The sequence below is a fragment of the Asterias amurensis genome, chromosome 11 (assembly GCF_032118995.1).
Source record: "Asterias amurensis chromosome 11, ASM3211899v1".
Taxonomy (NCBI): domain Eukaryota; kingdom Metazoa; phylum Echinodermata; class Asteroidea; order Forcipulatida; family Asteriidae; genus Asterias; species Asterias amurensis.
In genome coordinates, this window is record NC_092658.1 from 13,461,352 (window position 1) to 13,473,636 (window position 12,285).

The following is a 12,285-nucleotide window of genomic DNA, read 5'->3' on the forward strand; positions in this document are numbered from 1 at the left end:
TCTCATACGTATTGATGTGTTATTAGCCACTTCCTGTATTTTTTCAACGTTTGAAATTTCAATGTCTGGTTTCCAAACTTATTAGGTGCATTAGCAATGGAGTCCCTCCATAGACAGGTGCTACCATTCCTACTGAGGCGTCTTAAAGAGGATGTATTAGATGACCTTCCTCCTAAGATAATACAGGACTACTACTGTGAGCTCAGTCCCCTTCAGGTACAGGCTTGACCTTTAATATATTAGTATTCATGTAGCTTCTTGTTTTTATGCTCCAGGGTTTGCGAAGCCACCGAAGGGGCATACTGTTTCTGACATGTCCTTCCGAGTGTGGGTGTGTAGGTACACACATTCAAACCAGGGACCTATAACCAAAGAGGACAGTAGGTCCTCGGTTTGGGAAAGGTCCACAGTTGGAAAACGTGTACAAAACCAATGGGAGCTGGTGCAAAAAAAGTTAGTATAAAGAAAAGAGAGACAATAGGAGGGCCACGGTTGCAGACGTATAACAGCTTGTATGTGTGCGTGGGCTCACTGAAGCACCTTTTTGAATCAAGTTTTTTAAGTTCCCACTAAGTGTTTCTTCAGAAACTGAAAAAATTAATCAAGAATTGAAGTACCCTGTAACTGACATTATGTAACGCAACCATTGACAATAATTCAATGACTTGGCATATCTACTCCAAACTTGTTATTTGATTTGGTTTTGGGCTCTCGCAGCAAGCCTATTGTTTTTTTGCAGTGGTGTACATGTAATCAAGTAATTTTTGCTTTAGGCTTAAGTCAGGTCAAGTCGCAAGTCATCTTAGTCAAGTCAAGTCGCAAGTCAAATTTTGTCAAGTTAAAGTGACAAGTCTTACACATTTTTCCCTCTTCAACATATGTAGCTCTATAAATCAAATATTGCTTCATCTTCATCCAAAAGGTGCAACTGTATGAAGACTTTGCCAAATCAAGGGCTAAGAAGGGTGTAGAGGTGACAATATCAACCCCAGATGATGAGAGGCAGCCACAAGACAAGCCGCAAGACAAGCCACTAGCACCGGCCACTAGCCACATATTCCAGGTAAGTTCCAGTCAGTGAAACTGATAAATACTAGTTTTGTATCGGGTTTACCAAGCGGTAAACCACTGCTAAAAGACACATGCTCTAGCAATGCAAATGTCTTGGGTTAGAGTCTTGCATGTATTCGAACATGGGACCTGTTGAAGCGTTAATGTTACCCACTATTTTAAAGTTATTGTTGCGGGTCAGTGCTGGGCAGAAAGAGCACTGGACTCAAGCTCTGATATTTCTGATCAGCAAAGTGTGTGTTAAGCACGTACAAGAATCCAGTGCACTTATCATAAAGAGAAGTTGTTCGCCTCAGTGTTCCTGGTTTGATTGGCAGCGTGATGCGCCATAGCACCTTGTAAAAGCATATTGCGCCATAGCACCTTGTAAACCATTACATGATGCTGTATTAAAAAAGGAATTGGTCTCATACTAAAAGAGGTAGCTCCACAATACCTCACAGGAAAATAATCAATAGCATATGAGTGCTATATAGACCTTTATCATGGTGCAGCCATCTTGAATTTCTCTCATTGATATCAATGTTACCAAACCGAGGCTGAAGGACAAAGTTGTCTGGTTCCTAATTGGAAAATTATTATTAGCATTCATTATTGTTATTCGGTACGAGGAACATGATTAAGATGGAGGCAGCATGCTAAAGATCTATAAGAAGCCATAATTTATTTATGTGTTATTTACTTCCAGGCATTACAGTACTTACGTAAAGTGTGCAATCATCCCTTGTTAGTCCTGAATAAGAAGCACCCTCAATATGACTACATCACAGGGCAGCTCAGCGAGCAGAACACCTCACTACATGATATTTCACATGCACCCAAGCTAACAGCTCTCAAGTAAGTTCTGTCCATTAACAAAACTCTTTCATCTTCAAAACAGTCTTGAAAACACATATTTTTAAGGAATATTTATTCCTAATTCTAAAGAGATTGGGACTACTGCTCATTCTGCTGCTGTTTTTATTATTATTTTCACCTCTTCTTGCCTGTGCACCATTGGCAGACATCCACAGAGGAACTTTATTATTGAAGCAAGGAACAAGAGCACTTTCATTGAACCCAGCACTTTAGAAGGTGTCATTATCTAGAATATTTTTTCCTGATGGGCGCTAATAGGCAACAATTGAGAAAATAGAACACTTAACGCATACCGAAGCCAAAACCTTTATTATGAAGGTTTTGGCTTCAGGCTGCGTCAAGTGTTCTAATTTGTCTATGCGTCAACCAATCATGACTTTTATGATCAAATTTGGGGGTGGAATCCACAAGACCACAAGGTGTTTATGCCTCAATACTTTTACTAAAACAGAATTTGTCTTATTATAAGACCAGAATCAAAACAAGGATTTTTGCTTGTAGTAAGCATTCTCAGATTGTGTATTCCTATTGACCCAATTCACCTGACGTCATCATCAGAATAATCTTGGATGCGCCATTTTGGTGGTTAATTTCAACATATGTTATTCAGCGGAGTGCGCATTTTAGGCGACGCGGCATTTACGCATAAACCTATTGACCACCAATATGGTGAGCTTGGCATCAGTCGCCGCGTGTGACATGCATGCAAGGGGTCAATTAGGGATTATTCTTCCTGCATGGACATATTCGCTCTGGATTTTCGTCGATATCTCAAAAACACGACCACCTTTTAGAATGAAATTTTCACATGTTTGTTTTATTGTGTACATCTACATTTGTTTAGGATTAAAACATTGAAACAGTTCCAAAAACCAAAGATATTCTTTGCCTAAAAAAAAAACATAATAACTTGATTTGTTTTATACAGGCAGTTACTCCAGGACTGTGGTATCGGAGTGGAGGCAATGGGGAATGAGCAAGAAGGGTTGACGGAAGCCGTCGTTGGACAACATAGAATTCTTCTTTTCTGTCAACTCAAGAGTATGCTTGACATCGTTGAGAAGGACCTCTTAAGGTAAGGGTACTAAATAATCATAAAAATTCATAGTAATATGCAGTTCTTATATTGCGCTTTATCACACTAGAGGGCGCCTCAAACCACTCATTACTTTTTCTACATGGCATGCAGAATTAGGTTTTTGTTGATGTTATACCGTATTTTCCTGCGGATAAGACGCGTCTTATCTGACTTTTTAGACCCCAAAAACATCGATGCGTCTTATCTTTCGGTGCGCCTTGTCTGCTGACGATTGATTTTTTTTTATGATCACTACGTGAAATAAAAAATACCTTCATGTCCAGTTCAAATCAACGATCTTTGTGTGAAGAATCCTTACTCAATAATGCGGTCGAACAAGGCTATTCAGACACTGTGACCGTATTTTCGTTCGAACAATGCCGCAATCCCCCAGACGGTCCAATTATTCCAACAATGCTGCAACGTGTTTATTCCCCATGACCGTGCTTTCATTCCATTAATGCCGCAATGCGTCTAGCTTTCGGTCCAACAGACGTCGGCAGTGAACAAACGTTTTTCTGTGTGGCCGGGTATTCGTTCCGAAAACGATGGACAGTCAATAACTTCATACAAACGTCATTCACCCAACCGCTATTGTGTGGTAAACTTTGAGGGTTTATTTTATTTTATTGCTTCAAAACTTCGGGTAGGAACGGTTGTTAAAATCATGGTTGCCCTTGCATGAAACTTGCCTGTAAAATCAACGATGTCCAAGTTAAGACTCGAAAATCTCTCAAAACGACACAGAAAATTAGCCCCAAAACGCAACCGTTCCGAGGTCTGTAAACTTAATCACGCAATACAAAAGCAGATATCACGCCTATAGTCGTTGTTACTGTGAGTGTGACAATAAATACAAGAAACATTGAACGCTAGAGAGCGTTTTGGAACTTTGTAATAGCGTGAGGTTAAACGCCCTCTATTGGTAAAAATTACGTGAACCAGCAACAAACGCATTGAGACAAGACTCGACGTGTCTGGGCTAGACTGCGCCCCTGTCTTTATCCGGAAGGTCCCTGCCGCTAGATCCAGTGATTCCCTTTGGATACAATGAACGTGCAGTGATATAGATGCCCAAGAGTCACTGCTCTCAAGTCCGCAATGGAATTTGACTGCGTATGTATACGTTCAGGCTATGTCTGGGCATACTTGGGATCCGCACAGTCACGTGGGAATTTTGGCGCATTTCCAGGCAGCGCAAATGCGACGGCTTAGCGCAACCCGTCGGCGAACATCGTTCAATACGGTGCCCACATGGTCTCCAACATCTGTTGTGCAATCTCGAGATTGAGCAGCGCAATCCACTGTGTACATGTGCATATTAATGTGCATGCAGCGACATCCCGGCCGGAGGATACATTACTACACCCACACGCTACGTCCGTCTGTCGTTGCAATGTATCTGTATCAGCAAGGATCCTCGTAGTTTGTGGGGACGTCGGATGTGTCCAGGGAGGCATTGTGTTCATGTTGCAAATAAAATTAACTTCAGACAGTGCGTGGACCATGGTTTCTGCCCGCTGATTGGGCCGAACTTTATGTTATTTACAATATACAGCGTTGGCTGATTGGATAAAGGTCGGTATACGTAGGTTGTCAAAGGCAACAAGTTACGTCTTTGTGTCAATGTACCGACACCGGGTGGTGCCAGGTGTTCTTTAGTTTGCGGTTAAACGTGCGCCTTGTGCGGCGGTGCGCCTTGTCTGCTGACGTTTGAAATTTTTTTGGTCATTTTAGCGTCCTGCGCCTTGTCCGCCGAGCGTCTTATCCGCAGGAAAATACGGTATTTGCATCGGGATAAAGAATATAATTTTTGTTTACGTTTACACCGATGTGTATTAGGCACGGTATACGTTCCCAAGTTCTAGGTAAAAATAAATTAAATTCTTCTTCTATTAAATTGTTGCAATAACCGCTGCTAACACCTGGGATTCAAACTGCTTCTAGCCACAGTCCTAGCCCAGTGGTCTAGTGATAAGACATCTGCTTTAGCAATGCAAAGGTTATGGTTCGAATCACACTCAAGTGAGTTTATACTTTATCAACTTCATGCTTATTTGGCTTTTCATTATTAGTTGTTGATTTGTATTTTTTAAATTGTTATTTCAGGAAGCATATGCCCAATGTAACTTACCTCAGACTGGATGGCAGTGTACCAGCAGGACAAAGACACGACATCGTACACAGGTACTCATATATAATAGCATTATGGGAAAGCTCAAATACAGAAAGAGGCTATAATATAACATTCTTTTCAGCTGACAACTAACAACTGTTATCTTGATGTAATTCCTTTTCCAAACAGTGGACTTAATTGGATCATGCAAAAACCAGAAGGGCAGCTCAATGCCCCAAATACCCCGACTAAGAACCTAAATGTTCACTGAGTTTGTAACATTTTGACCCAATCTAAATTGAAGTGGAGCCTTTGAGGGGACTATGTACGGACTGACCTTGTGCCAACTACTGATGAAAGCCTAGCCTAGGATTATTTGCATAAGTTTACATGCCCCCTTACCCCTTTGTGATTCAGGAGCAGTTTTTACTGATAAGATGCTTGAGGTTCCCACAAGTGGTTCCTTCATGATGGTGCAACCATCTTGAACTTCTTCTATTGATATCACTGTTACCAAACGGAGGCTAAAAGAAGAACAAGACAGTCTGGTTACTATTTGAAAAATGATTTTTAGCATTCATTATTGTGATTGTATACAAGGTACATGACCAAGATGGCGGAAGCATGATATACAAACATGTAGGTCTATTTACTTTGTATTCAGACCGAGATTGTTTTTTCTTCTTCTAGGTTCAACAACGACCCCTCAATAGACATGTTACTACTAACTACTCATGTGGGAGGCCTAGGTCTGAATCTTACTGGAGCTGATACTGTGGTGTTTGTTGAACATGACTGGAACCCTACCCGAGACCTACAGGTAAAGAATCTTGTTAAATTTCCTGAACAAAGAAATCATAAGCCTTTTATGAAACTTCAGCTTGTGGTCTGATTCCTGCTTGGGCTCCATCATCAATTTTGGAACACTGTACATTTTATGGACAGGTTTGCGGTAGCACCATGAAATGACTGTCTCTAAATTTGTTGGGCTGGTTCTAAAAAGAACCGTTGCTTGACGTTTCGATCGGTATGCTCTGATCGTCTTCTGGAGAAAAGTGTACCTTTTGTACGTCAAGTAAAGCCAGAGACTAAGCCAAGGTTTGGAAAGAGCCCATAGTTTTAAAAGGGTGTTTTTTTTTTCAGAGATCAGCAGGTAAAGATTTATAGAGCTACTTAAGCAGACAATACATTTTTCTGCTTAGCACAAATGTGCAGCATACCAGTCAAACATTTTACATGTTTCATGATTTTAGATGGTAACCTTAATCTGGTAAGCATTGCTGAGTGAAACTGCTTTTGTGCTTAAGCTACATGTACATGTAGTCTATGAAATTGGACTCGGGTGCTGTTGTTGCTGATGAAGTCAAAACAACTAAGACCAAGGGTGGATCTGTGACATCAAAGATGATGTGATTGGCAGTCTGCCTATGTCTTTTATAGTCTACTTTGGATTTTTTGTAAACCCTTTTTCCTTATTTTTATGTCCTGCAGGCAATGGACAGAGCTCATCGTATCGGCCAGAAGAGAGTCGTCAATGTTTACAGACTCATCACCAGAGGAACGCTTGAAGAGAAAATCATGGGGTAAGTCATGTTATCAAGAACACAGGACTAAGGGCGGTCAGGTATTATTCCTTGCTTTCCACCTCTGTGACCCCAGTTCAAATTCCTGTTGGGGGCACTATGTGGATTGGACGGTTAGGTTGGTGTATCTGTATCTTGCCTCGCCTTCCACCTCTAGGATCCCAGTTCAAATCCTACTGGGGGCACTATGTGGATTGGATGGTTAGGTTGGTGTATCTGTATCTTGCCTCGCCTTCCACCTCTAGGATCCCAGTTCAAATCCTACTGGGGGCACTATGTGGATTGGATGGTTAGGTTGGTGTAGCGTTATCTTGCCTCGCCTTCCACCTCTTGGATCCCAGTTCAAATCCTACTGGGGGCACTATGTGGATTGGATGGTTAGGTTGGTGTAGCGTTATCTTGCCTCGCCTTCCACCTCTAGGATCCCAGTTCAAATCCTACTGGGGGCACTATGTGGATTGGATGGTTAGGTTGGTGTAGCGTTATCTTGCCTCGCCTTCCACCTCTTGGACTCGGGTTTGAATCCTGTTGGGGGCACTATGTGGATTGGGCGGTCAGGTTGGTGTAGCGTTATCTTGCCACGCCTTCCACCTCTTGGACTCGGGTTCGAATCCTTCTGGGGGCACTATGTGGATTGGACGGTTAGGTTGGTGTATCTGTATCTTGCCTCGCCTTCCACCTCTAGGATCCCAGTTCAAATCCTACTGGGGGCACTATGTGAATTGGATGGTTAGGTTGGTGTATCTGTATCTTGCCTCGCCTTCCACCTCTAGGATCCCAGTTCAAATCCTACTGGGGGCACTATGTGGATTGGATGGTTAGGTTGGTGTAGCGTTATCTTGCCTCGCCTTCCACCTCTTGGACTCGGGTTTGAATCCTGTTGGGGGCACTATGTGGATTGGGCGGTCAGGTTGGTGTAGCGTTATCTTGCCACGCCTTCCACCTCTTGGACTCGGGTTCGAATCCTTCTGGGGGCACTATGTGGATTGGACGGTTAGGTTGGTGTATCTGTATCTTGCCTCGCCTTCCACCTCTAGGATCCCAGTTCAAATCCTACTGGGGGCACTATGTGGATTGGATGGTTAGGTTGGTGTATCTGTATCTTGCCTCGCCTTCCACCTCTAGGATCCCAGTTCAAATCCTACTGGGGGCACTATGTGGATTGGATGGTTAGGTTGGTGTAGCGTTATCTTGCCTCGCCTTCCACCTCTTGGACTCGGGTTTGAATCCTGTTGGGGGCACTATGTGGATTGGGCGGTCAGGTTGGTGTAGCGTTATCTTGCCACGCCTTCCACCTCTTGGACTCGGGTTCGAATCCTTCTGGGGGCACTATGTGGATTGGACGGTTAGGTTGGTGTATCTGTATCTTGCCTCGCCTTCCACCTCTTGGACTCGGGTTCGAATCCTGTTGGGGGCACTATGTGGATTGGACGGTCAGGTTGCTGTATCTGTATCTTGCCTTGCCTTCCACCTCTGGGATCCCAGTTCAAATCCCACCAGGGGCACTATGTGGATTTGGTTTTCAGTCCCTACCTGATTGTGTGGGATTGCCCTGGATTATTTTTCTGGGTTCAACCAATAATTCCTTGTGTGTAAATTACTGTTTACTCATTACTTTCCCGAGTCTTGTGAGAAAGATTCCCTAGCCATATTATTTGGGTGAGATTTGAATCTTTGACCCTTTCCATTCAAGAGCAGATGCCTTTTCACTGAACATCTGATGTATAGGTATAGCTAACATGAATTATTGCACTGCTTTTTATTGGAACAATTTTCACAGGAGTGAATAATTCATTTTTGGTTTATCACATAAATGTTTTTACTTTTTATTGTTGAAGTTATTTACTCTGAAGTGAATGCTTCATTCTTGGTTAATCATATGTATAATTTCACTTTTATTTAAGTAATTTTCACTGAAGTGATTTCTGAACTTGTTGTGTCTCACATCAATGATTTCACTTTATTTTATTGAAGTTATTCTCACTGAAGTGATTGCTTCCTTGTTGGTTGATCTCATGGAAGATTTCACATCACATGATTTTTATCTCATTCTATTGAACTATTTTCACTGAAGTGATATCTTCATTTTTGGTGCATCAAACATTGTGTATCACACGAATGATTTCACTTAATTCTATTAAGGCAATTTTCACGAAAGTAATCACTTCATTCTTGGTTTACCACATGAATAACTTTACTTTTATTGAACTTTTTTTCACTGAAGTGAATGCTTATTCTTGGTAAATCACATGAATGTTTTCACTTCATTTTCAACAGGCTGCAGAAGTTCAAGATGAACATCGCGAATGCCGTCATAACTCAGGATAACTCCAGTCTGCAATCCATGGGAACAGATCAACTTCTAGATTTATTCTCACTCGATCAGGTAATCCAGCCATGCGTAAAGATTGCTTGGGTTAAAGTGCAACCATGCATGGCGAGTCATTGTGGCGCGTTGTGGTGGAGCGGCAGGGCAAAGAAACCTGCAAGTTTCTTGCGTGGGATTCGAACCCACAACCCCACTTTTATATTTATTGTGATGTTACCCTAAATGCACTGTACACTCGGTGCTTCGCCCCTGGAGTAGCTGCTAGCACCTGTTCTTATTCAATCACTGTTCTTCTCAGCTCTCCTACACTTCTACCACTCCACTTTGTCACATTGTCTATTCAGCGCAGCTATGGGCAGCCTCTGCTCGAGTTGTACCTGTAGGCAGACCATCTACATGTATAACTGCGCCTGGTAGGCCTCCCTGTCTTATCACTTATGTTTTTGATTATCACGGTTGAAAATAAGTAGAATATATTTTCTGTTCTTACATACATTCTTCTCATAAATTGATTTTTACTTCTGACATCAGGGCAAGCCAGGAGGATCTGAGGACCCTAAGAAGGATTCAACCTCCTCAGCAGGAGGATCAGGTAAACAGACGACTAGCAGCGTCTTGCAAGGATTGAACGAACTATGGGATGAGAAGCAGTACGAGAATGAATACAACCTGGATGCATTCATGAACTCTCTCACAAGTTGATCAACGTCAAAGGGTTTTCTTGACATCCTTGTGAAGCTTTCCTTGAACTTCGCTCTTGAAGGGGCAAGGCATTTTTTCTCTGGTAAGGGGCACTGGGGAAATTGTGATTTTGTATTGGAACTTTGCAGAGAGCACCACAGCAAAAGCACAGGGCAGCAGAAGCACAGGGCACCACGGCAATGTTTCCTAGGGTTATTGCTAGGCCTTCTGTCATTGGATCATGGTGTGCAGCATTCTCCCTTAATAGTGGTCCGCTGGCCTTCTGTTGGTAATATGAGGTGGCTTGGATAGTGTGTTAAGCGCTCACATCTCACCAAATAAAAGTGGCCATGGTTCGATACCCGGCAAGGGCCATATGTGAGTGGGGTTGTGTGTTGGGTCTCTCCTATGCCTTGTCTCTGGGCCCTGCGGTTTTCCTTTCTCCAGGAAAAGTATTTGATATCTGGCTGTGCTCTACGTTCATATAAGTTTATTTGAGTGCCCATGTGGGGGTCTTTTACACAATGTTTGTATGGCTTCTGCTGCCAACTGAGGCTTCTGAGATGGCTCCATTGTCAGCCCCCGCATGTTAATCTGGAGGTTGCAAGCTCAAATCCCTTTCTAAGTAAATCTTCTTTGTTGAACCCAAAAATTCATTTAAAAATTTAATCAGTTAATCTTGTGGTTTATTGTTTTATATTACATAAGCTCTTTGAAAGATTTATCAGCAGAAAGGAAGGGGGCACATTGGAAAATAAAGATTCTCTTTGCCCTGGAAGGATTCCAGTTGGGTTCAGGCATTATATATATAACTTTCTTCTTCTTTTTTTTTTTGGGGGGGGGGGGTGGGCGCAACAGAGTTGAAAGTGTTTTGAAAATGAAGGCCCAATTCAAGCATTCTGGCCTTTTTTTTCTTTTCTTTTCTTTCTTTTTTTTGGGGGGGGGGACACAGGAGTCTTACCTGGGCTAAGGTTGCACCCCTTCTTCCCCACCCCTAACCCCAAGAAGCCCCTGCCTTACTCAGTGTATTTAATCAGCCAAGAGAAAATAAAAGATGTTTCTCACTCCATAACCTCCTTTTATTGTCCTATGAACGAAATTAGGTTACCTCTCGACTTTCATGAATTTATTGTAGAATAACTGAAATTTGTTTTGCTTCTACAAAGTAAAAAGAAATTGTAATTTTGTAGTAGATGATGTTCTGTACCCATTACTCTGAAAGTGGTGCAATCCCTTTTTTCTAAATTGAATAAAATATTTTTGTTAACATATATTTGTACGTAATGATGGATTAAATTGTGTTTGTCCAGTGGATAGCTACAATTAAAAAATACACGTATTTGTACATTTCTTTTTTTCTTTTTTTGGAGAAACAGAAAATTATCCTTAAAGACACTGGACACTTTTGGTAATTGTCAAAGACCAGTCTTCTGACTTGGTGTCTCAACATAATATGCACAAAATAACAAACTTGTAAAAAATTTGAACTCAATTGGTCGTTAAAGTTGCGAGATAATGTAAGAAAAAACATCAAAAGTTGTGTGTTTTCAGATGTTTGATTTCTAGACTAATTTTGAGGTCTCGAAATCAAATTCAAATATTTTGTGGAAAATTACTTCTTTCTCAAAAACTATGGCTCTTCAGAGGGAGCCGTTTCTCACAATGTTTTATACTATCAACAGCTCTTCATTGAGCGTTAACAAGTACGTTTTTTTATGCTAACAATTTTTTTGAGTAATTACCAATAGTGTCCAGTGCCTTTAAAAGGATGGTATACCTTTGGGAATAACTTCACAAATGAACAACCATAAAATCTTGCTTCATAAAAAAGCTGTCGATATTTTAAAGGCAGTGAACACTATTGGTAAGTGTCAAAGACTATCCTTCACAGTTGGTGTATCTCATGCATAAATTAACAAACCTGTGAAAATTTGAGCTCAATCGGTCATCGAAGTTGCGAGATAATAATGAAAGAAAAATAACCCTTGTCACTTGTAGTTGTGTGCGTTAGATGGTTGATTTCGAGACCTCAAGTTCTAAATCTGAGGTCTCGAAATCAAATTCGTGGAAAATAACTTCTTTCTCGAAAACTATGGCACTTCAGAGGAAGCCGTTTCTCACAATGTTTTATATACCATCAACCTCTCCCCATTACTCGTCACCAAGAAAGGTTTTATGCCAATAATTATTTTGAGTAATTACCAATAGTGTCCACTGCCTTTAAAACATTGTTAGAACGGAACTATTTGAAGTAGTGTAGAGACTGGGGTTGTTCTTCCACCAATATTTGAATATATTCATATATGAGAAGTGTTTTCAGGCACCTGAAAACACAATTCAACAAGGGTGTTTTTTCTTACCTTATTTTCTTGCATCTTCAATGACTAGTTGGGCCCAAATTTGCAAAGGTTTATTATTGTATTGATAAGTGAGGATATAAGTAAGTAAGCAAAAAATCTTGCTAAGCACAGAACAGTATTGCTTAGCAGAAACGGATTATCATCCCAAAGTAGATTAACTTTGCATTGTTGTGGCTTGTGTCCGACTCATTGTTGCTTAGCAAAGAAAC

General features: G+C 41.3%; 1 protein-coding gene across 1 annotated transcript in view; it reads left to right on the forward strand.

The window, feature by feature from the left end:
• Positions 1–11,514, forward strand: part of LOC139944355 (TATA-binding protein-associated factor 172-like) — a 46,290-nt gene extending 34,776 nt beyond the window's left edge. The window contains exons 31-39 of the mRNA XM_071941359.1: positions 86–216; positions 923–1,063; positions 1,760–1,908; positions 2,858–3,004; positions 5,117–5,194; positions 5,814–5,943; positions 6,615–6,706; positions 8,984–9,092; positions 9,567–11,514. Coding sequence (XP_071797460.1) covers positions 86–216; positions 923–1,063; positions 1,760–1,908; positions 2,858–3,004; positions 5,117–5,194; positions 5,814–5,943; positions 6,615–6,706; positions 8,984–9,092; positions 9,567–9,737 — 1,148 coding nt within the window. The 3' untranslated portion in view covers positions 9,738–11,514. The remainder of the gene's footprint in view (positions 1–85; positions 217–922; positions 1,064–1,759; positions 1,909–2,857; positions 3,005–5,116; positions 5,195–5,813; positions 5,944–6,614; positions 6,707–8,983; positions 9,093–9,566) is intronic.
• Positions 11,515–12,285: the final 771 nt, after the last annotated feature.